The sequence below is a fragment of the Heteronotia binoei genome, chromosome 5, assembly GCF_032191835.1.
Source record: "Heteronotia binoei isolate CCM8104 ecotype False Entrance Well chromosome 5, APGP_CSIRO_Hbin_v1, whole genome shotgun sequence".
NCBI classification, from domain to species: Eukaryota; Metazoa; Chordata; class Lepidosauria; order Squamata; family Gekkonidae; genus Heteronotia; species Heteronotia binoei.
Window position 1 is genome coordinate 141,079,999 of NC_083227.1, and position 25,088 is coordinate 141,105,086.

Sequence of the window (25,088 nt, forward strand, 5' to 3'; positions counted from 1 at the left end):
CATTAAGTTGAGGGTGTGAATGTTGGGAGCAAAGCATGCAATGCCTGCTCTCTGCTGCCTCATGCTTTCAAAGTGATGTCCTTAGGAATCAAATTAACAATGAATAAGATGGGTTTAAATGAAGAGGCTGGTAGGACTGCCAGCTTCAACTCTAACTGTGGCTTGCCCTGCAGCAATCAGCAGAAAAGCTTCCTCAGCTGGAGGCATCTCCGTCCTACCAAGCTCAGCTCAAGACAGAGTTGAAAGGGATCTTTAATCAAAAATACTACTGGGAAATGTAGCTTGCCACTTTGGTATATGAAAAGAGAGGAGACAGCAGGCAGAAGATAGGAGACAACTGCTCCTCTTAAAGTGTTGAGAAAGTTAAATGTTTTACTGACAACAGCCTCCAGGTAATAAATAAAAGTTAGATGGGGGAAAGATCCCTGTTCTGAACTGGACAGCCTTTGAGAAATAAGAATCCTGCTGCAGCTCCGGGATGTACCCGCCAAACCCATATGTTAATTATTCTTGTAGTCTGTCAACTTAGCAAACAGCCAACTCTAGGAGCCAGAAAAAAGGAAGAAGCAAAACTGTTCTGTGTGGTCAGTTTCTGTCTTTGCTCTGCAAATAATTAAGAAGCCGCCTTCTGCACTCCACTTCCACAACCCTGAATAATTCAAAGTGCTTCAGGTCCAGGAAAGAGGTGTCTTTTTTATTCTTTCTTTCTTTGTTGAAAGCAAAAGGTTGACATATGTTCTATGAGCAACACAGGTTATGAAACTCCTTCCTGTAGTTTTTCTACATGTCCCATCCCCACCCCTCTCCCCAGAAATCAAAATGGCTTCTCTGGTCTGCTGCCAACTTTCCCTTCAGGGGATGTTTTGCAGATCACGCTGTTCGTATTTTTACACCGACATCCAGGCCGACTCATTTGGTCATAGCATCTCTGCGACAGTTTCACGCAGCCCGTAGCAGGCAGATAGCACAGCAGACACGGCAGAACCAGGGAGAGCGCGCTCATAAAAGACCATCGGGCACAGCAGTTTGAATGAGAGCAGGAGCAGGGGTGGTCTGCGCAGGAACCTTCGTCATCCTCATTGGTGCAGTGGTAGAAGATGCCCTTCACCAGACACATGCAGGTTGAGTAATTGACCAGGTTCTGAGCAGAGCAGAGGCACTCTTGGTTGCAGACCCAGCAGGAGGGCAAAGTCCTCGGCAGGGCACATTCCTTGCACTTGCATTTTCCACAAGCTTCGCACAGCAAAAAATGCTTGTCCAACTCCAGAGACGTGGGACCCTTGAGATCAAGGGGCTTGCAGTTAATCACTTTGGGCTGTATCTGGACTGCTCTTGGAGAGGACTGGTCGGCCACTGGCGCTGGCACCATGTGATCCAAAAGCCTTTGATCTGAAGAGGTACTGCTGCTGCTGCTGATGGAACTTGGTCGCCCACTGAAAGAAATCCATGGGTGAGTGATGTCTTGCTCACATCTTGATGGGTGAGTGAGTTCATGGTGCCCCCTGGGATATTTCTGAGCAGCCAGCTGAGCCAGGGTGGGGTTGTCAATGTAGTCATTCTCTATGTGCGTGGTCTTCATTTGGTCAATGGGCAGGATGGTCAAAGGATGCTGCAATCTGCCATAGGGGATACGACTGTCCAGGAGTGGCTGTACCATGGTGGAATTGGGGGCCACAGTGATGCTGTGAGGCATTCGAGGCTCCATTGCTCCAGCTGTTCTCAGCACTGGGGAACCCTGCTTTTAAGTGTCCTAAAAAAGAGATTGGCAGAAGGAAGAAAAACAGAATAATTCAGACATCAGCTACTACTGTCACTGCCTCAATAAAGTCTTATTGTTTCAGCTATTTAGAGGTAACAATGGACTCAGTTGCAATACAAAAGAGCCAGCAAGAGCAGCAAACTCTAACCTGGATCACAGGATCTGATTCCCCCCACTCCTCCACATGAAGCCTGCCAGGTGACCTTGGGCCAGTGAGTTCTTTCAGAGCCCTCTCAGCCCCACCTACCTCACAAGGTGCCTGTTGTGAGGAGAGGAAGGGAAGGAAATTGTAAGCCACTTTGAGACTTCTTAAGGGGTAGAAAAAAGCCAGTATGAAACCACTCTTCGTGTTACTCACATGAATTATTATTTTGGCATTCCACAAGACACCTACGATTTTGGCATTCTCCAGAAGGCCTATGATCTTGACCTCTAGGTGGGCACTGGCATCTGTCTGGTAAGTGGTTGAAAATAATTGACAAGAAGGAATTTTGGAGGAGCAACTACACACATGCTCTGGTGTCATGTGACTGAGGTGGTTAAGGATCGCTTGGCGGGGAGAGGGACAAAGTAGGAGTCAAGTTTCACCTTTAAGTCCAACAAAGTTTTATTCAGAATGTAAGCTTTCATGTGCTCTAAGCACACTTACATTCTGAATAAAACTTGGTTGGTCTTAAAGGAGCCACTTGACTTCTACTTTGTTCTTCTGCTTCAGACCAACACGGCTGTCCACTTGGATCTATCTTGTGGGGAAAGGGGTGGAGAACAGTCAATCCATCAGGCAAATAAGAATGTGCCTCATAAGATAACCAATGCTAAAGTCTATGGACTATTCAAATAGAGATGCTACTCTGACAAAAGTTCATGCTGAACACTTAAATTCTTGTGCACCTATGCATGCTTTTATTAAATTCCCATTTCCTTCCTTTTCACGGCAATGAAAAGGGGGAGATGCCAAGTTCAAGCCTTTGAGTGACTGGCCTACATTCAAATGCTTTCAGTAAACAAGCAATCCGACCTAGTCTCCCCACCCCGTTGATCCCCAGCAGCTAAAATTTAGATTCTCAGAAGCAGATTCTGGAAGGGAAGGTACTTCAATAAATATAAACTCATTTGTTTGGGGGGGGGGCTGCACGCTTCCCCCCCACTGACAAACATGTAGCAGCCCCATGGGGTCATTACAGATCAGGAAAAAATTTCATCCTGACTCACCCACACCCACCCATGATCCCAATCAAAACAGGGCCCCTGCACTTTAATAATTCACAAGGAACATCTCTACTTGGAACTTACAGTGTCTTACCTAGTTTGGCCCCAGTTCTATTGCTGAAGATGAATCTACAAAAATCACAGTAGGACGCATCAGCGCTCTTCAGAGGGCGTAGAGTAAATAATCTGTTCTTCAGATACATGACAGGTTTGTTTAATCTGTGGCCCAGTTCATATACTTACATGGGACACTGCTCTTTAGCTGGTGAAGGATAGCCTTTGCCTATGAATCTACATGAAGTCTGTCTGTGGAGGTGCTCTATTTGGAAGCCTAAGAGCACAATTCTGCAGTTACTCCAGTCTAAACCCATTGAACTCAGTAGTCTCACACTAGAATAACTGCACAAGATTGCACTCCATATGCACAGTGGCCCACTTTGCACAACATTTTCCCTTCAGGAAAAATGGGGGAAATTGGGAAGCTGAGATGCATAATTTAGGCATAACATTAAAGAAGGGACAGTATACTCTCCCTTCTCAACTGTACAAAAGAGCAGTATTGAAGCAGGCCTTAAAACAGGTTTCCCAGGAACAGAACAAGCTGCACAGTGTTTATTGTTTGCTAACAGATTAAAGCAGTGCACGTTAGCATTAAAAGGGGGGGGGGATGGTGCTCCAAGTGACTCCTTTTCAGGTGATTGACTGAAGCCTTAGATCCTTGTGTGCCAGTGATTGTATCCCCAGGTGAGTTTAGCACAGCAAAGAGCATACCTCTTCCTGTGCAATCGGAGTCCACCAAAGACGCTCGGTCTCTGAACATTGTGCTCTAAATGGATAGCAGCAGGGATTTAGCTTTTGCTAACTGAGTATCTCAAACCTCTTCCTATAGAGGTTGGCTTCTTCAGGAAGAAGATGGGGCCATTTGTTTTCCTCTTCCACCCCAAACTCCTTTCCTGGCTCTTCCATGGCTCTCTTTTACCACCAGAGCTACTTATGTAGCTTTTGGCAAAAAGAAAAGAGAAGACTGTATCCCAGTCCTGCTGAAAGCAGCAAAGTACAGCAGCGGATGGTTGGGTAGTGGGGGATCTAGGCTTGAAGGAAAGGAAAGGAAAGGTCCCCTGTGCAAACACCAGTCATTTCCGACTCTGGGGTGACGTTGCTTTCACGTTTTCACGGCAGACTTTTTACGGGGTGGTTTGCCAGCCGTTGCCTTCCCCAGTCATCTACACTTTCCCCCCAGTAAGCTGGGTACTCATTTTACCGACCTCGGAAGGATGGAAGGCTTGAAGAGGCCGTGGCTTTTGCCATGGAGTGATGTGGCTTTCCCTCCTTTTAATTTCTGAGGGCTGGCACCTGATGCTGCAGAGAGCTGGCTGGAAAGATTTGCAGACAGGGAGCAGCTTACAAATGCAGAACTATTAATCCCCTCCCCATTTGCAACCTCAAGGGCTCAAAATAGCCTGCGTCCCTGTGGGGAATAGGAAATTCAGGCCCACTGGCCTCTTTGCAAGCGCTGACCCAGAAGTTAGATGCTGTTAGATGCAGATTCTGTTTAATAAATATTTCATTTCCTCTCTGCTACAATAATGAGCAACATAGTAGGCTTTTAAAAGAGGGATAAATTGTGTTTTAAAAAAATCTTGTATAAAAAAAAAATCTTGTGGGCGATGCGAGTAGCAGAAATGATAAATTGATGGGAGGATGAAACATGATTTGTCTGCCTGACAGAAAGGGATTAAGGTTTGAGTGGGTCATGACAAGTTTGTAACGGGTGCCTTGGGGTGTGGAATTGTGGAAGGAGGAGAGAAAAGAGAGAGGAGGGGAACCCACTGAAGCTTCAATACAGTTGCTAACCTCCAGGTGGAGCCTGGAGACCTCGTGCAATTGCAGTTGGTCTCCAGACTACAGAGACCAGTTTCCCTTTTAAAAAGGGCAGCTTTGGATGGTGGACTCTATGGCTTTATACCCCACAGAGGTCTCTTCCTTCTCCAAACCTCACCCTCCTCAGGCTCTGCCCGGCTGTTATTAGGGCTTCCTAGGTGGGAGCACATTCAGCCGGGACTCCGGAGACTGCACTGGCTGCCAATAATACACCGGGTTCGTTACAAGGTGCTGGTTATTACCTTTAAAGCCCTATATGGCCTAGGACCTACCTACCTTAGGGACCGTCTCTCCCCACATGTTCCCCAGAGAGTACTCAGATCTGGTTCCCAAAATCTGCTAGTAAACCCTGGGCCGAAGGAGGCCCGTCTGAAGTCAACTAAGGATAGGGCCTTCTCAATCACAGCCCCCTGCTGGTGGAACCAGCTACCGGAGGAGGTGAGGGCCTTGGGCAGTTCTGCAAGGCCTGTAAGACAGTCCTCTTCCGGTTGGTATATACCTGACTGGTATTTAAAAACTGCAGAGGAAGGCTGTGAGAATAGCACCGAACGGTTAGACTGTTTCTTCTTGTTTTACTGTTTTAACTATTGTAAATTATTGAATGTATTTTAATATTTATTAATCTTAATTGTTCTGGATTTTATGTTGTAAGCCGCCCTGAGCCCACCTTGGTGGGGAGGGCGGGATATAAATCGAATGAATGAATGAATGAATGAAATCACAAGGAATTTCTCAACCCAGAGCTGGCAACCCTACTGAATGCAACTCAGTTTGGGGGAGAGCACTAGTTGCTGCCAATTCTTACTATATAGATTTCCCCATCACCTTGAACGTGCACCTTGCTTTCTCAGAAATCAACTTGAAAACATATCAAGACATCCACTAAAACACATGCACAAGAGTCAGAAAAGTTAACTGTTGTAAAATGCACAAAATTGACCTGACCTCTGAAGCCTAAACAGAAGCAGTTTCCTCCTGTTTCCAGATATCTAATTAGTGGAATAACTGGTGTCCCTAATTGTCAGTCTTAGCACACAAATGCATGAACAGAATCCTTGTTTCTTGAAGTACAAACAAAGACTTCTTTATGCTCACATTGATAGTTTTCAGTAGGTTTTCCTCATATGTAGAATTTACATTACTATATATGAAGCTGCATCCATAGGAATACTCAGAATTAAGCACTTTTTCAAAGCAGTTTTTATTTTAGCTCTGCCCTATGCACACTGGGGAATCAGAATGGCATATTCATGTGGACAGCGACACAGTGAACTCCCTCCCAACATCATGTAGCTTCACAGTGGCCAATTATGCATCAAAAATTGATTTCTGCCACTCATCATTCCTCTGGCAATCAAAATCAGCAGAATTTCTTAAAAGCATATTTCTAAGGCTTAAAGTCTAAAAGTACTGTTGCTTTCTATCCAGATGCACTGGAGTATCTTCAGGTAGTAGACAGAGAATGTGTCAAAACAGACTCTTAGTGACTTGGCTGGGGGGGAAAAATCAGAGTGTAGGGCACAAGCTCCGTTAAACATTCAGACTATTTTCATCCAAACACCAAGCAGCATAATATTTGGTTTAAATGCTGTTTACTAGCTGCCCCATCTATTGCTAGTCTCTAATTTCATTGGAAGAGTGCAATTTATACTGGAGCCCATCCAGAGATTCAGCTGTAGTGTAGGACATGAAACCACAGGAAGCAACTAAACTTAAATCAAAGAATGGAAACAACTTGGTTCAAATTTAGAGAGCACACATTGTTTTCTGGTACAGCTGCCACTTCCTCACCATGACCTTTATATTATTTATTAATTATATGTGTGTATATATATATATATATATATATATATATATATATATATATAAAGATCATTGTAAAGAAGCAGAGGACGAAAGAACATTCCTGGTTAAGGTCAAGAAGAGAGGTTGCTGACATTCATGAAAAGCAGAGACTTGATTAAAGGAGGAGAAATAATGCTTTGTCTATGAAGATCTAAACATGCTGAAAGGCAAGATGAACTGAACATACTATTAAATGACGTTCAGGAAGAAAAAAAGAGGAAATAATTCATAAATGCAACACATTACGTCTAAAGTTCAGTATTTTGTACTGCCATCCTAAGCAGAGTTGCACCCTCCTCAATCCACTGAAGTCCATGGCCTTAGAAGGGTATAATTCTGTTTAGGATTGCATTGTTGAATTGCACTCTTCCCCTGAAACCAGTGGACTTAAAATTGGTTTCCCTTTGGATGAATTGTGCCTTTGCAGATGTATCTTTGAAACAGGATGTGTTGGATTTTTTTTAAAGTCACATGGAACAAGCCTGGCTTCCTCCTCTCTCCACAAGGTCCCAGCGAATGGATTGCCAGCTATTGCCTACCCAAGTTAATTGCTCATCTTGCACCCCCCACACTGTAAAGCTCCGATTCTTCTGTAAGCATAGCAGGAAGGTTTTACTGATTTAAATATTAATTCCCTGCTTTAAGAGGAAAATGTTCTGAGAAGGGGAAGTGATGTGACCAGCGACTGCTAATCTGTGCTGTGCACAACCAGTTCCAGTTGGCAGAACCAGCTTCCCCTGGACACGTATTTTATGTCAGACTCTGAACAGTTTACAGTACCCTGTTCTGGATGGCCTAGGTTAGCCTGATCTCATTAGATCTTGCAAGCTAAGCACGGTTGGCTCCGGCTAGTATCTGGATGGGAGACCACCAAGGAAGTTCAGGGTCCTGATGCAGAGGCAGGCAAACCACCTCTGAATGTCTCTTGCCGTGAAAACCCTATGGGGTTAGCATAAGTCAGCTGTGACCTGGTAGCACTTTACACACATACACACACGCACACACAAAACAGCAGGAAGAGGGCACCATCCCAGTGGCTTGATTGCTTAGACAGATCCAAGTGGTTTTAAGCAGTTGTAGCTCTCATCGACTTTCCGTTCTATTAATTTAACAATATATGTACCGGATTCCTCGCCTGACGAAGTGTGTTTAGAAAGTACACGAAAACTTACATTCTGAATAAATCTAAGTTGGTCTTAAAGGTGCCACTTGACTCCTATTTTGTTCTACTACTTCAGACCAACACGGCTGACTACTCGGATCTATTAATAATATATGGATACGGATAAGAAGATTGAACAGAAAAAAAGAATAAAATTAGTTTTGTTTTATGGTGATCTAAGAATTCTGTAGCAACCCAAGCACAGCATTTTTGGAACTGATGCTGTGAAGTGAAGGACACCTTCAGTCTGAAATGAGAAGTGGCTCAAGAGAAGCTGGCTCAGCACTTATCTGAAGAAGTGTGCTTGGCCCACGGAAGCTCATATCTTAAATAAGACTTTGTTGGTCCTAGAGGAGCAACTGGACTCTCACTTTGTTCTATGGTACAGCACTGTTTGGCTTTCATATCTGGAAATACAACTAGGCTCAGGAACTCAGTTCTTATCTAGTACAGATCATACATTACTTTTCATGGTCATCTCACAAACTACTGGAACCAGATTTACCAGCCTCCAGGTGTGACTCAGAATTCTTCCGGAATAACAAACGATCTCCAGACCATGGTGGTCAATTCCCTTCGAAAAAATGGCACCTTTGGTGGGTGGACTGTATGGCATCATGCCACTGAGCTCCCTCTCCTTCCCAAACTCCACCATGCCCACTCCACCAAATCTCCAGGAATTTCTTTACTCAGAGTTGGCAAGCCTAATTGGAACTTAGATAACACATGCTTTATGCTGATTTAAGAATGGACTAAAATTATTTAGATGGACGCATGACAGCAGGGTTTTGTTGTTGTTTTTTAAGCAGTTCTGCACAGGAACGCAGTTCCTGCTGGCTTGGGGTCTGAGGGTGTGGCCTAATATGCAAATGAGTTCCTGCTAGGCTTTTTCGTAGATGGATGATAGATCGATAGATAATCAAGTATCATAGCTGACTTATACTGACTTCATGGGGTTTTCAAGTCAAGAGACATCCAGAGGTGGTTTGCCACCCAAATACTAGCTAGGGCCAATTCTGCTTAGCTTCTGAGATCTGACAAGACCAAGCTAGCTTGGACTATCCAGGCCAGGGATATTTCTAGTCTACAGGTAAGTAAATTCTAATATCTTTTCTCTTTAGGCCAGTGTCAAATTATAACTATACTTTCACTTTTCTTATTTTTTTTCTTCAGTTATTATTATTCTTTTCCTTTAAAAAAAATTCAGTTCCATTAAAACAGAGAATTTAAAATGCCTGAAATCCATATAAAACCTCTACAAGATATTCAGTTATTTAAAAGCACACAAACTCACACCTATAATCAACAATCAAAACCTCATTGTCAATAAAGATGGATTTAGGGAAGTTTTATATGGAAATCTTTAAACAAACAAAATGCAATGTATTTAGATCGGAAAACATTAGGCAGAATACAGGGGGTTAATTGCTTGGTTGGATAATGTGCAGGATAAATCAGCTTTAAGACTTAGAGACAAGGTTTTTATTTTTTGTTGAAAAGCTGGATTTCAGCACTGCCTATTAACATCAGTGTTGTCAGAGTTAGATAAAGAATACTGGTCAAGAAGGCATGTCATTCATCCTTTATGTCAGCATCCATGAAATCACCAAATCAGACTGTTTAAAAAGGTTAAACACATACCTTTTATTAGAACATAAAATACATTTTAATTCTATATGGTTGGACTTCAGATAGGTCTATGGCCAATACAATTATTTCAGTTGCATTTATTTACTACCACAGTCTAAAAACACAGTCATCCAAAAGCAATTTAAACAGGTAGCTATGATAATTCCCTGACTTAAACAAAACCCTCCCAAGAAGAAGGGGCACAAATGGGAAGATGAGTTTTAGCTTGACGTTCTAGGCTTTGAAATTGTATGGTGCAGGGATCCAACTTTTTATTCACTTTTGCCCTCCAAGAACACAGTACCACCATCAAATATCCTCAAGGCCACAAGTAAAAAAATAAGATTGAATAATATCAATCAAGACAACTTTATTTATATAGATATGTTCATAGCATATGTATACAGTATATGGATTTCAAATGTACATCTAATGAGAGCTTTGTGTTTGTGCCTGATGGTATGATTCCTTTTTAGTAGATTTAACCATAGCAGCTTGGATTCCTATTTGTGGTGTACTATTTTTTTATGGGTGAGGGAAAGGAGAAATCTAGGAGTTTATCCTCAAATCAGGGTGAATAGTATAAACTAGGGGTGGCCAAATTTGCTTAATGTAAGAGCCACTTAGAATAAATGCCAGTTGTTTGAGAGCTGCAAGACATGAACATCAGATGTTTGAGAAGGAAGGAAGGAAGGAAGGAAGGAAGGAAGGAAGGAAGGAAGGAAGGAAGGAAGGAAGGAAGGAAGGAAGGAAGGAAGGAAGGAAGGAAGGAAGGAAGGAAAATAGATAGGGGAGGAGAAGGTAGAGGTAGAAGGAAAGCAACTTAAAATGCATTCTCCAAGCCACTAGCTGGCTTGGCTTGAAGAAGTGATTTAAAGAGACAAATGCCTTCTCCAAGCTAGCAAGCGGGGCATTGAGGGCTTCAAGAGCCACACAATATGTGTGAAAGAGTCACATGTGGCTTCTGAACTGCAGTTTGTTCACCCCATGATATAAACTCATCTCTCTTCCACTGGCTGTCAGAAGCCAACATTACTGAGAGAAGAAGCTGCCTAAACCCTAAAGTAATCAATGTCCACAGTTTGCCTTCAGACATTCTGAATGCCCTCCCTGAGGGGGCGAATGGCTCCCATAAAGTACCACTGATTGAGCTACGTATGTGCTAATGCTGCATGTTTGAAATGACCCTTAAAAAAAAGGCACATGCTGATTTTCTCCTGCAACATCCACCCATCTTGTTCATCACAGTTAAATTTCCCCCTTCACACAGCAGCTATCACCTAAGATCTCTAGACTGTTCCAAGAACTATGTCTCATTGCCCCTCAGTTATCTAAATAATGCATTGTTTACAAGTTACATTTGTGTTCCATCTGTCCATCCAACTGCTCAGAGGGTGTACATGGGGTTCCCATGACTCTCATCTGAATGCCTGCTAAGTTTTAGGGTACACACTCCTTTTAAGAGACATGTAGCAGCCCACATTCGAAAAGGAAATTATTATCAGAAACATTAGATTCTATCATTCCATGCAGCATATGAACTAGGCATAGTGTGTGCTTCAGCCTCAGCTCAGAGATCAGAGTTTTATGGAGAAAGCCTTGGCTTTACTGTAAAAGTTTGTACGCTAATGTGTTGAGTCACAGCATGCTGATTTAACACTCTTTGCAAGTCATGAATGTTTTAGGAGACCAGGGCCTGATGAAGAAATTCTGGGCTCTACAATATGCTGGAGACAAAAAAGAAAAACAGAGCAGTATCCTTTCTAGGTACATATCTCCAGGGCTTTTTTTGTAGCAGGAACTCCTTTGCATATTAGACTGCGCATGCACACACACACGCACCCTGATGTAGCCAATCCTCCAAGAGCTTACAGGGTTTTTCTTACAGGGCCTACTGTAAGCTTTTGGAGGATTGGCTACATCAGGGGTGTATGGCTTAATATGCAAAGCAGTTGCTGCTACAAAAAAAGCCCTGCATATCTCACTGTTCTTGCGGGTCCCGGGGAGGTTGTTGCCTGGAGGAAGTTTTGGGATAGATCAGAATAAATTAATAAACTGAAACTTAATTCTGACAAAAGAAGAGGTGCGACTGGTGGGTGGAAGGACTGGCTCAGGAACTGTTGTGTTTCCTGCTCTAAATGGGGCTGCATTCTTCTAAAATAGCAGGTTTGTAACTCATGGGTGCTGCTAGAGCTGGGGTACCTGTTGGATAAGCAGACGAAAGTGGTGGCCAGAAGAGCCTCTCATCATTTTTGGTTGGTGAGCCTGTTGCCGCTTTCCTGCAGCCTTATGTGGGCAACAAAAATCTTGCTACCATGGCACATGCTTTGGTAACATCTAGATTAGACTACTGCAGTGCACTGTAGCTAGGGCTGCCCTTAAAGAGTGTACAGAACACTGCAGCTAGAATGCTGACTGGGGTGAGTTGTAGGGATCACATTATACAAATCTTGTTCCATCTAGACTTGATTCAATTAGCTTTCAGACCAAATTAATGGTACTAGTATTGACATTTAAATCTCTATATGGTTTGGGACCAATATGCCTTAATGACCACCAACTCTCATATGTACTTACATGACCACTGTGGTAATCTTCAGGGGCTCTTCTATGGGTGCCCTCACTGTCTGAGGCTAGATGGGTGGCTCCCTGAAAAATGGCTTTCTCAGTCAAGGCACAAAGTTACGGAATTCCCATGCCAGGGACAACAGTCTGTGCCCCTCTATCACTGGCTTCTGCCTGTGGGAGAAGACTTATCTGTTTCATTTGGTTTTCCCTCAGTGGCTGTCCTTTCTGTGTATGCATTTTGTTTTATTGTTGTGTTTTTACATCATGCATTTTAAAAGCTTGCTTTAGTGCTTTTGATTGTTCACTACCATAGGATCCCTAAATTGGATGGAAAGGAGGCATGACAATATTTTATATAAATATATAGACCCCTGATATTTAAATATGTGGTGCTCCACAATATATAAAAGGCATTTCTGTGCCCATACAGTGGAGTGGAGCAATACATTTAGCCATTAGTACTTATCACTTTATATACATGAGTAGGATTAGAGGACAGAATTCAGAGAAAAAGGTGTCTGTTTTCCTAATGTTTACAGGAACTCTCTAAAGCATCCATCTTCCATGTGGTATGATGATGTGACTTGGTTGGTCTTCATAATTTGGAGACTGCCACCTAAACTTCATAATTCTCTTCAAGGTTGTGATCAAACACACTACATTGCTAATAAGTGTTGGTATTTAAGCACAAAGTTTTAGAAATGAGGAGTAATAATACAGAGTTTTGTAGTTTGTGGAGTTTCATCAGTCCTCAAGTTAAGTCCATGATGACTTAACTCATTACAATAAGCACTACGAACTATAAACACATATGCCAGGAGAGTAGTCAGACAGGAGATCCATAGTGGCTCTCTTGGACTGCTCAATGAGTTCCAGTATTGCTGACCATAGTATCCTTCTGGACCACATAGCTGAGGTGAGATTAGAAGATGATTTCCATCTCTCCTGGAATGCCAGAACCCAAAGGTAATATTAAAAACTGCTTTTCTTTTCCGTAGCCTTTGACCTCTGGGGGTCCCACAAAATTCCCTCATCTCTTTGCTACTTAACATCTATAGAATGCTGCTGAGAAAGGTTGTCAGAAGGTTTGGAGTGATCAGTTCTGCCTCTTTTTAATCTGATCCCAAGAAGACTGTGGATCTGCATTAACAGTGTATCAATGTGACAGAATGGACAAGAACTATCTAATCTTGACAAGACAGAAATACTGCTGGTTTAGGTGTTCAACCAATCAGGCAAGTAGAGTGGCTTGTCTTGGATAGGTTTTCTCCCTGAAGGCTCAACTATATAGTTTTAGTGCGTTCAGTAAAGCTCCTGAATTACCAAGATGTGATTGTGAACAAGAGTACCTTTTGCCAAATTAGGGTAATATCTGAATTTTCTTGGAGAAGTCTGATATGGTCATAGTTACATATGCCTTATGTTTTCCAAACTAGATTAGAATATGCTGTTTTGGGAAAGTTCTCTATTGGTGCAGAATGCAGCTGTCCAACCATTAACAGGAACTAATGCTCTTTTCAGATCAGTTTCCAATTTGCTTTTTTTTTACCTGCTTCAAAATCTTAAGGCATTTGCGCAGGAAACTTCAACCACCACCTTCTCCAAAATGAACCCACTTGAATATCTAGGTCAGTTCCAGAGGACATCTGCAGTATTCTACCATAATCAGAGACTTGGAACTTCCTTCCTTAGGAAGTACATTTGGCCTTCTCCCTTTTAAGTTTTAGAAAACAAGTGAAGACCAGCCTTCTTTAGCTGAAGGTTATGTAAAGAGATATTCTGTAATTGCTTTGCTTTGGTATTTGCAAATACTTGGTTTTGATTGTGATAGAAAAAAAACCCCATAGAACTTTCTCGTTTCTGCTTTTCTATACTATATTTATTATATGTGGTATGTGTTAACTTCACACTGTAAGCCATTTTGACAGTGTTACTAGAACAAATAGAAAAGGATTTTCAATGGAACTACTCTCCAACAGAATCCATGACATATATAATCAACTTGCAAGGGAGCAGTTTTTAAACCATGGTTCCTCTTTGCATTATTTTCTTCGTCTCAGCCACATCTCTAGTTTATATGGCTTGATGACCTACATTTTACCAGCAAGAGGCAGCTTACGAAGCCATACGAAGGACATCCTTCCACTATGGATTTTTCACCAAGGTTTTTGGTTATCTGCAATTTCCTCAGAGTCTCCAGAGATTGTGCTTGTTAAAATAGCAATATCTTTTGCCAAATTATGAAAAATGAAAACTGCAAAAATGAAAAAAAGACTTTACATTTGTTAGCCTGTATAAAAACCTTATTATTTGTAATTCTTTCAACCTTTCCTTCCTATAAAAAGCCCATAGCAACTTCCACAGGCTGCCAGCAGCCTCCCATTGAGGCACTCACAACTAGGTCTGCACCTCCTTAGCTCCAACAGTTCCACAGTATTCCTGTATCAATGCAGTGAGTACTGAATGAGAACAAGTTCTTTTCATTACAGATTCAGGTATGAACTCACCTTGCCGTAAACAATAAGCAAATCCAACAATAAGGGAAGACCCAGAAAAGATGCACTTTGACCAGGGAACACCCACTATCAGAACTAACACCTACACTGAACTACAAAGATGAGCATTAACTGCCAGAATGCTAACTGAACAGCCAAACCTGAGTGGAACAAGGGGTGTTTGTGGAAAGACAGTGGTTCAATCCACCAGGCACTGATTTAATGGAGTCTTCATTCATATCACATAGGTCTTGCGCAGAATCTCATTGAAATGGGCAAGAGTCTGTGAAATAACTATATATAAGTGTGGTACAGTGGTTAGAGTGTCATACTAGGATCTGAGAGACACAGGTTTGAATCCCCACTGCCATGAAAGATTGCTGGGTGACCCTGGGCCAGTCACACACTCTCAACCTCATCCACCTCACAGGGCTGTTGTGAGGATTATATGAAGGAGAAGAAAACGATGTAAGTCAATTTGAGGAGGAAGGCGGGGTACTAATTAAGTAAATAAATACTTGGTGGTCTGTTGACACAGCAGTTGTGCTAAGAGGATTATAAAACGAAAGTTATACCAATGCCCAAGACTACTAACACCACCAGTGAAATCATAGAAGATCCATTCATGTTGATGGACAGTTAATTGAAAATTGGTTCTCTTTGCAAAGTAAACATTGCTCCTAAATTTACTTTACAGTTTAAAACCAGGAGATGACCACCAAACACTTTTATGCCAACAAGAACTTATATGGCAACAAACTTCCAGAAAGCTTTTGATCTAAGTTCCTCATCAAAGCCTCCTAAGTAAGCTCAAGAGTCATGGAGTAAAAGGACAAGTCCTCTTGTGGATCAAAAACTGGCTAATTAATAGGAAACAGAGTGAGTATAAATGGGCAATTTTTGCAGTGGAAGGTAGTAAAGCAGTGGGGTGCCACAGGGCTCAGTACTGGGTCCCATGCTCTTTAACTTGTTCATTAATGATTTGGAGTTGGGAGTAAGCGATGAAGTGGCCAAGTTTGCAGATGACACTAAATTGTTCAGGGTGGTGAGAACCAGAGATGATTGTGAGGCACTCCAAAGGGATCTGTCGAGGCTGGGTGAGTGGGCATCAATGTGGCAAATGAGGTTCAGTGTGGCCAAGTGCAAAGTAATGCACATTGGGGCAAAAAATCTTAACTATAAATACAAGTGAATTGGATGTGAACTGGCAGAGACTGAGAGATCTTGGGATCACGGTAGATAACTCACTGAAAATGTTGAGACAGTGTATGACTACAATTTAAAAAAGGCCAACGCTATGCTGGGGCTAATTAGGAAGGGAAGTGAAAACAAATCAGCCAGTATCATAATGCCCCTGTATAAATCAATGGTGTGGCCTCATTTGGAACACTGTGTACAATTCTGGTCACCACACCTCAAAAAAGATATTATAGCATTGGAAAAAGTCCAGAAAAGGGCAACTAGAATGATTAAAGGGTTGGAATACTTTCCCTATGAAGAAAGGTTAAAAAGCTTGGGGCTCTTTAGCTTGGAGAAACATTTACTGCGGGGTTACGTAATAGAGGTTTATGCATGGGATAGAGAACACACAGAGAGACTTTTCTCCCTTTCTCACAATACAAGAACTCGTGGACACTCCATGAAACTGCTGAGCTGTCGAGTTAGAACTGATAAAAGGAAGTACTTCTTCACCCAAAGGATGATTAACACATGGAATTCACTGCCACAGGAGGTGGTGGCAGCTACAAGCATAGCCAGCTTCAAGAGGGGATTGGATAAACATATGGAGCAGAAGTCCATCAGTGGCTATTAGCCACAGCTTATTGTTGGAACTCTCTGTCTGTGGCAGTGATGCTTTGTATTCTTGGTGCTTGGGTGGGTGGGGGGCAACAATGGGAGGGCTTCAAGTGTCATGGTCCCACTGATGGACCTCCTGATGGCACATGGGTGGGGGTTTTTGGCCACTGTGTGACACAGAGTGTTGGACTGGATGGGAATTAGCCTGATCCAACATGGCTTCTCTTATATTCTTATGTAATTAGTAAGACTCTTTTAAAGAATCAGTCATTTTTCAGTGGGCAAGCTGAAATATACTGGCAGTGTGACAATATCTAGATTTCAGACAAATTGATTATTCTTACTTTACAAATGGCCTGTCTTGTGTGGCTGCTTGTGGCTTGACCCAACTAATGAATGCTTCAGAAAAACAAGTTAAAACTTGACAGGAGAATGTTTCAGGCATGTCCCCTTGTAACAGAAAAGTGCCTGCCACAATGGAAAAATCCCATCCATTCATGGTGGTTGGCTTTTCTTTAGCTGCTCAGCACTGAGATTGTATTGTAGTTTCATATTTGGGAATAAATTCCATTGAACATCCAACTTATTCCCAAAGAGATAGTAGGATCAACACTTCCATAGCAGAGAAAATGCTGTCCAAAATGATTTCAAATTAACATAGCAAGCTTGGAGACAGAAATCAGGCATAGCTATAACAACTCTCCTGACTCCACTTCTTTCTTCTCCAGTGGGATCATCTTCCCACTTGAAATAAATCTGGGTGTGTATTTCCTTATTATTTCACAATTGCACAATGAACAGGACTTTTGGCCAAGAAATATCCCAGCCAAAATACATGAAGCATGACCTAGCCAAAGTTAGGGTGTTCCAAGTCCCCACTGATTTCCAGTCAGAGAGTTAAACATGTGCTAAACTTTAGGATAGCCTTAAAGAAATGATATTAGCATTAGGGAGCTTAGAAGCCTTTAGGTTACTCTCAGCAGAAAGCACTGGTTGAGAAAAAACTGGAACTTTCAGTAAATGCGAAATCACTTGGAACTTTTAACTGCTCTTGTGGAATGTCCCAGACAATTCTGGCATGAATTGCAAGGAAATAAAGTATTTTTTCCTTGTGAACAAAGAACTTCTGAAAACAAGCAAAGCCATGGGGAAAGAAGCTGAGGAGAAGTGCTTGCTTTTTGAGCAAATTCTGAGTGAAAATCTGTGTGCAATAATGGAAACAGGAGGCAGCTTACCTTTCAAATGTTAAGCTGAGGTCATGCAGTGGTCACCCTATACACAGGGAGATACCAGGTTAAGAGGAAGCTACAGCAAGTTGATGTAAAAAAAAAAAAGGGCCCTGAACAGACTGTTATCACCTCAATAAGGTCCATTTCTTGAAGAGGTCATGACTGCAATCTCCCATCTATGACTGGGCAGATAAACCTCTTGAAAGCAAAAGGGAGGAGTGCCTGGCTCTACAGGACTTTCTTGCTACTTCTACCTCTGCAGAGAGCTGGTTTTACCCTGTTTAACCTAAAATGCTATCATTAAATACACAAGAAAGAGCCTATGGGCTCACCTTAAAGAAAGGCACACATGCTAAGAAAAGTGACAGCACTAGTCTCACTGGTAGAACCATGAGGACAGGAGCTTAAAAAACAAATCTCAACTAGCATAAGAAAGATTTCGAATGCTGGACATCCTTCTGCAGGAAACTTGGAAGAGCATCCAAAGAATATCTTAGCTCACCTTTCCTAAGAACAAAACCAAAATCTCCTGAACGGACCAAGTCAGGGACAGGAAGTGAACCATTGTTAACAAGCATCTAATTACTTGTAAGCACTGCAAGAGAAGCAAAGGGCCAGGAAGGAAAACCCACCATCCATCCTCACAACCTCCAAGAGCATTAAAAGCCTCCACGTTGCAGCAACAACAATGGCTTGCTTAAAATACCAGCCGGTGTACAATAAAAGATTGGTTTCCAACCTATGTTCTGTCTTTTGATGTCTGGACAGACATCCTACAGTTAAGCAAATGGGTTTCAGATTTCTTCATCATCCATTCAGGGCTTTACAAACTACTAAGTCAAGAGGAGGTACCTGTGTCCAACAACCTGGTATTCAGAAGTGAAGCTACAATCATGAGAAGTGAACCAATAAGTGAAGCTACAGTCATCAGTCCTTGAGAAGAAATAATACTAGTGCTTAAGGACAGAACCAGAGATGGCGCTTAGGGATTCTAAAGCAGGGGCCTTAGACCAGGAGGACAGTGGTATCCTTTTCTGAAATTCAAAACGCTGAAACTTCTCACAACATGGAAGGCTTTCAGCTTACTCTGGGAACTAATCTTTGTCCAATCTGTATCAACCAAACCAAACCGCAGCATAACAAACATCTGAATTTTCTTGAATGCTCTGTGCTAGTGATTGAGCTGCAGGGATACTTGCAACAGTGTTAAATAATTCTAAGAGCATCTTCTAGGATAGTCAATGTAGTGGGATTCACTTCTCAGTTAGCATGTTTATAATTGCTTCAGGATCCCCCCCCCCGTCTGTCAAAACAAAGAAAAAACAGTAGCAAGAAATTGGTAAATGGTGTTCTCCGTACTTTCTAGTGCAGTGGATACTGCATTTGTGCTCAGGCCTGGAAATAACGATTCATTGTGGGAGAACAGAAGAGGCTTCTGCAGCCATTTTACGGTGCCTGATAAATTGTCTGTAAAGATAAACAGACGTTGTTGTCGCTTCGCGGAAATATTTATTTTGCTCTCTCTCTCTCTTTTTTTTTGCTTTCCACTTTAAAACCAAAGGTTAACTGCAGTCCATTTTCTGGAAAGAAGACTTAAAAAAAAGAAAGAAGGTGAGGTGCGGGGTGACAGTGGCCTACAGAAATCAGCACAGTTCTCCAACGGACAATCACATCAGCCTGGCAGCTCTCCCTGCCTCGCCTCTCTCCTTCCTGCTTATGGAAAGGGAACAAGCGGGGTGGTAGACAGCAGCCAGCTGGAAGATCATTCTGATTCAGCGGCACAAGTTCACAGCACTCTTGTTTTTCAAGACTCCAGATCAAGGAAGTCAGGTTAAATATTGAACATGCTGCTGGGGGTGGAGGAGTACTCTCAAAGGCAGCTGAAATCTGCAAAGGGCTGAGGTGCATTTCACCTCATCAATTGGGGGGGGGGGGAGAGAAAAAGGAAGGAAGGAAAGAAGGAAGGATGGAAGGAAGGAAGAGCAGCAGCCCCATCAAAAGAAGCTGGGTGCCAACCTTGGGAGAGGGCTGGGAAATCCTCGATAAACATCCCCTTCCACTGGCTTGCCGCTTGCTACCTGGGGATTGACAGGGAAGTCCCAGGCAGGCAGGCAGGCCCTGTGGGCAGGCGAGACTGCAGCCACAGCGGGCTTTCGGGCCCTCCCTTGCCTGCGGTCCTCTCAAGGAAAAGCAAAGGGAGGGGGGGAGACTGATGGAGACTCCATTCCTTCCCCGCACCCCCTTGCCGGGCCCAACGGCACGTCCCCTGACCAGATCTGCATTCCCAAGCCCCGAGTCTCGCCCTCGCCTCTCCCATTTCCCCCGGGGGCGAGCTGCAGGTCCTCAACATCTCTTGGTGGCTTCGAGGCTGTGACGCCACGGCTGGCTCCAGCCCCACCACGCAGTCCCTTCCCTTCCCTTCCTAGCTGTGCTACGCAATAGGCAGAGAAGGCCCCAGCCCGATCCACTCTCTCTCTCGCTCCCTGTTTGCAGCGCTCAGGTGTAGCAGCGAGCCCTCGGCGCACCCAAGCTGCGCAGTCCGAGTGCAGCCCAGACGGCAAGCCCGCTCCTCGGGCAGTTCCAAGGCGGCGGAGGCACCCAAGAGCCGCGCCGGGGAGCGAGACGGGGTCGTCGAGGGAGGGAGGCAGAAGGGGGCTGGTTCCGCCAAACGGACTGGGAAGAGCAAAGGTCACGCGGCGAGGAGCTGCTGCCGCCACTCCGGCGGCTCGCCTCCCCAAGTGGCCCACGACGGCCAAGGCTCCAGGCGGCAAGCGCTGCCCGACGGCACAGCTGGCTTCTCAGCTGAATTCCCCGCTCGCCTAGCAAAGGGGGCGAGACCCCCCCAAGAAAGAGGAAGGGGCCGGCGACCCAAGGGCTTCTCGAAGACCGTCCCAACGCCAAGCCGGGTCCCAGCTGCCCCCCCCCCCCCAGGGCAAGCGGAGGGTCTTCAGGAGAGGGGCGCCAAGAGAAATGCGACCCCCCCCCCCCCGGCCCAAGCCAAACTGCCCACGGGTCGCGAGCAGCGCACGAAACGGTTCTGAAAGCGCCTGAGGTGCGCGGGGTTGTGGGGGACGATCCACGCCTCCTCCGCAGAAGGTCAGGGCGAGACATCCAGCAAGGGAGCCAAATCTGCCCCTGCCCCAAGAGGGGGGGTTAATTTTTTTTCATTCACCCTCCCTTCTTGTATATTCACCAGAAAGATTAATTTCCCACTTACTTTAAATAATCCAGCCAAGATCATCTCTCAAAAGGCGAGTTAATCCTAAATCCGAGACAGATCACCAGCTGTACCTGCAAGGGGGGGGGCGGGAATTGGCACGCAACAGCCCTCGTTTCTCAGCGAACGACCTACAAGTGCTGCGCTGTCAGCAACAGCCTTCGCTTCGCTATTGCAACAACCGCTGCCTGGGAAAATGGCTATTTTATGAATGGGAGGGAAAGGGCTTCATCTGCGCATGCCCGTCTTCGCGAGTGTATGAATGGGTGGGCTCTGGAGCCTTAAAGCGCATGCTCCGCTCTCATTTATGAATGGGGGGGCGGAAGGGAACTTGTTGCAAGTTAAGGATGGATGTAGGCTCTCTCTCTCTCTCTCTTTTTAATGAATGAAAGGCGGCAGCTGCAGCCAGCTGCGCATGCACCCTATACCCCCAGCCTTGGGCTGAAGGTAAAACAAACTGCAGTGGAAGGGAGGGATGGAGGCGGTGCGTGCACACTTCAGAGAGAGAAAACCTGACGCGCTAGAAGAACGGGGCTCGCACCTGGCGAAGGGGCTGATTGAGGGTGCGGGGCCGCGCGAGGGAGAAGCCGCATGCCGGGGGGGGGGGGGTGAGTGCTGAAGGCTGCTTCCGATCTCTGCGCGGGTGTTTCTTTGCAGCTGCTAAGCTCGATCTCTCCCCCCCCCCCCCGGTGGATACGGCTGCGGAGTGTGCTGGGTTCATTTGGAACTGTGTATTTCCCCTTGGCGCTGAAGAAGTGAGCTCCTGTTGTGAGTTCTTAAAGGGTCACTGGACTTCCGGCTCGTTTCTGGACAACAGGCTAACCTGGAGACCCCGCTGGAATTCCCCCAGTGACTCTGAGGACATCTGGGATTCTTTGGTCTCCAGGGAAAGCCCATCCTTCCCGTCCCTTGACCCACCACAGAAGTTCATTCCGTTTTCTGTTTTGGGGGGAAGAAGAAGAAGATATTGGATTTATATCCCGCCCTCCACTCCGAAGAGTCTCAGAGCGGCTCACAATCTTTCCCTTCCTCCCCCACAACAGACACCCTGTGAGGTGGGTGGGGCTGGAGAGGGCTCTCACAGCAGCTGCCCTTTCAAGGACAACCTCTGCCAGAGCTATGGCTGACCCAAGGCCATTCCAGCAGGTGCAAGTGGAGGAGTGGGGAATCAAACCCGGTTCTCCCAGATAAGAGTCCGCACACTTAACCACTACACCAAACTGGGGGGAGGAGGGGGCCTTTGGCTCACGGAAAGTGCTTGGTAGGAAAGGTGCCCTTCTTCACCTTCGCAAGTGGTCTGCCTTCCACAGCAAGCTGAGAGAGAAAAGGGGTAGATGGAAGGCAAGGCTCAATGTCATCCAGGACTCAGCTCTGGAACCTGTTTCCAAAGCTAGGGCTCAACCTGGGTCCTAAGAGGAAAGAGTGCCTCTGAGCATATGTTGAGTGCAGTTGCCTCTGAGTATATGTTGAGTACAGTTTCCTCAGTGGTGAGGCACAGGTAACTGGCCCTCGTGCATTGGGCCTTAGGAGGTGGTGGCAGTGATGGACAGGAATGCCCCCCCCCGCGGGAATTCAGCTCCCTGTCAGCCACAAAACTACTGGAGTGACCTTGAGCCAGCTGCTCTCGTGCAGTCTCACCTACCTCATTGTGTGGTTGTTAGGATGAAATGGTACACACTGCTTGGAGCTCCTTTGGAGGGAGGGTGGGATTAAAACGTACAACAGTTTATACTGGCTGGAATACTTTATATTTTAGACTGGATGGAATTTATTTACTTGTGACATTTTTAGCCCAGCTATAAAAGACTCGGGGCATCTGTGGCTAGCCGGTAGTGTCAGTCGAGGAGCATCAAACCTCCAACTTGTCTTGTTTGGAGTTTTGCACTTCCCTATGAGATCTGGCTCTCCGCTGGAGGCTGGTGCTACATCCAGCCTTGTAAATGGATACCCATCTGTTCCAGGCCCAAAGCACCTTTCTGTATTGATGTGCTACCAGCAGCGCTTCCTGAGAAAACCGGGTTTTGATATTTTTTAGGTTTCTGTCCTCACCTTTCCAATGCGATGCTTAGTTGTCGTTATTGGACAGTGCTGTCAAGACACAGCTGACCTGTGGTGAGTCACCTCAAAGGGTTTTCAAGACCGGAGACATTCTGAGGTGGTTTCCCATTGTCTGCCTCCATCTTTCAACCCTGGACTTCCTTGGAGGCCTCCCATCCAAATACTAGTCAGGGCCAGCCTTGCTTAGCTTCTGAGAACTGACAAGATGAGGCTATCTTGGGCTGTCCAGGTCAGGGCTTAGGCTCAGTTAGTATAATCTAAAACAATGGTGGTTATCTTGCCATGGTTATCCTGGTAACAGTCTGGCTAGATTGCTGTCATGAATGATACCTGGTGCCCTGTGAAGACAAACTCCGGAGATTTTTGGCTGGCTCAGAATGTAGCTGCCTTTGATGTGCTCCGGGTTCAGGTGGAAGGCACATGCTGGAGCTGCCTAGATGGGACCCCTTTGGACCAATGCATGCCGTTTCTTATCTTCTTTGTTCAGAAGATGAATGAAATCTGTCTGGTGAATCGTAAGATCTAAGATGCAACAATATGGACTCCAGTTATTGTTTGGCTGTGGGGAGCTTAGCACAAAAGAGACCAAAATCAAGCTCTTCAGAAATGTTTGGCTGTGGGGAGCTCAGCATAAAATATACCAAAATCAAGCTCTTCAGAAATGTTTGGCTGTGGGCAGCTCAGCACAAAACAGACCAAAATCAAGCACTTCAGAAATGTTTGGCTGTGGGGAGCTCAGCACAAAACAGACCAAAATCAAGCTCTTCAGAAATGTTTGGCTGTGGGGAGCTCAGCACAAAACAGACCAAAATCAAGCTCTTCAGAAATGTTTGGCTGTGGGGAGCTCAGCACAAAACAGACCAAAATCAAGCACTTCAGAAATGTTTGGCTGTGGGGAGCTCAGCACAAAACAGACCAAAATCAAGCACTTCAGAAATGTTTGGCTGTGGGGAGCTCAGCACAAAACAGACCAAAATCAAGCACTTCAGAAATGTTTGGCTGTGGGGAGCTCAGCACAAAACAGACCAAAATCAAGCACTTCAGAAATGTTTGGCTGTGGGGAGCTCAGCACAAAACAGACCAAAATCAAGCACTTCAGAAATGTTTGGCTGTGGGGAGCTCAGCACAAAACAGACCAAAATCAAGCACTTCAGAAATGTTTGGCTGTGGGGAGCTCAGCATAAAATAGACCAAAATCAAGCTCTTCAGAACTGTAAGGAAAATTACAAGTGTTCTAGTAGCCAGGAACTATACAGGCCTTGTAGATACAGTGGGGCCTGGCTGCCAACTTACTGCCAAGGCCCTCCTACCTTCCCACCCAGCCCAGGGCCCCAGACTCTTTATCCCACCTGGGAGACGGTGTGTGAGGAAGCTCTTCCATTGCTCTTCTGTCTGGAGTTGAGTGAGGGCACTGCTGACATGATCTGGAGTGCGGCTCTTCCTCTGCTGCTTGCCAGGGCTGCCATTGTGGGTGGTGGGTGGCACAGCCAGGTTGGGGACAGTCTGGTGGAGGTGCCAAGAATGCAAGAAGGAGGGAGGCATCTGGCTGGCCTATACCTGCTCCAGCTTTGGGCGCTTCCCTTCCTCCCTTCCCTTGGCTGTTTTGCTGCCATTTCAAGAAGCCCATGCTAGTGAGTATCGGTTGGTGTCTGGTGTGCCTCATCTAGTCTCTTCCCCCACCTCGCTCCAAGCAGTGTGGCATGCATTAAGCAAGGCCCCAATGGTGTTCTGCAGCTTTGCCAAGCTTGGTCAGGTACTGAGCATCCTGGAGGAGGAGAGCAGCTCGCTTGATATCGCTCTGCTGCTGTCCCGCCTGTGCATTTCACCCAGGAGGAGGAGAGAGACAGGGGTGGTATGGGCAAAGTGAGGGTGCCAGCAGCACCTCCACGACCCTGCATCTCAGTGCTGGGGGCAGCAGCAGTGTGAGGTGCTTTTTTTTAAAATTAAAAGTATTTTTATTTAATTGTTTATTTTTGGGCACCGCCGCTGAACATTTCCTGGCTACAGGCCTGTGCCTATGTCTATGTATATTATCAAGATCGAGGAAGGGAACACACTCCTGTTCTCCTCAAGAGAACATAAAAAAAGAGAAAAATCTATTGTGTTCTATGCCAATGAAATTTCTCAGAGGGCTTTCAGGATGTGTGTGAGCCCTTGGTTTTGCATCCAAGCAAAAGGATTTTAACACTCCCCAATGTAACAGTTTATACAACAAGAAAAAGTTGAATACCTAGGTTCT

General features: G+C 44.9%; 1 protein-coding gene across 1 annotated transcript; it reads right to left on the reverse strand.

The window, feature by feature from the left end:
* Window positions 1-673: 673 nt before the first annotated feature.
* On the reverse strand, window positions 674-21,031 carry SPRY4 (sprouty RTK signaling antagonist 4). The gene is made up of 2 exons (XM_060240529.1): window positions 20,792-21,031; window positions 674-1,750 (listed from the first exon to the last, which is right to left on the reverse strand). Exon 2 carries the CDS (start codon window positions 1,703-1,705, stop codon window positions 815-817), a length of 891 nt encoding a protein of 296 aa, XP_060096512.1. The 5' UTR covers window positions 1,706-1,750; window positions 20,792-21,031; the 3' UTR covers window positions 674-814.
* Between the last annotated feature and the right edge of the window lie 4,057 nt (window positions 21,032-25,088).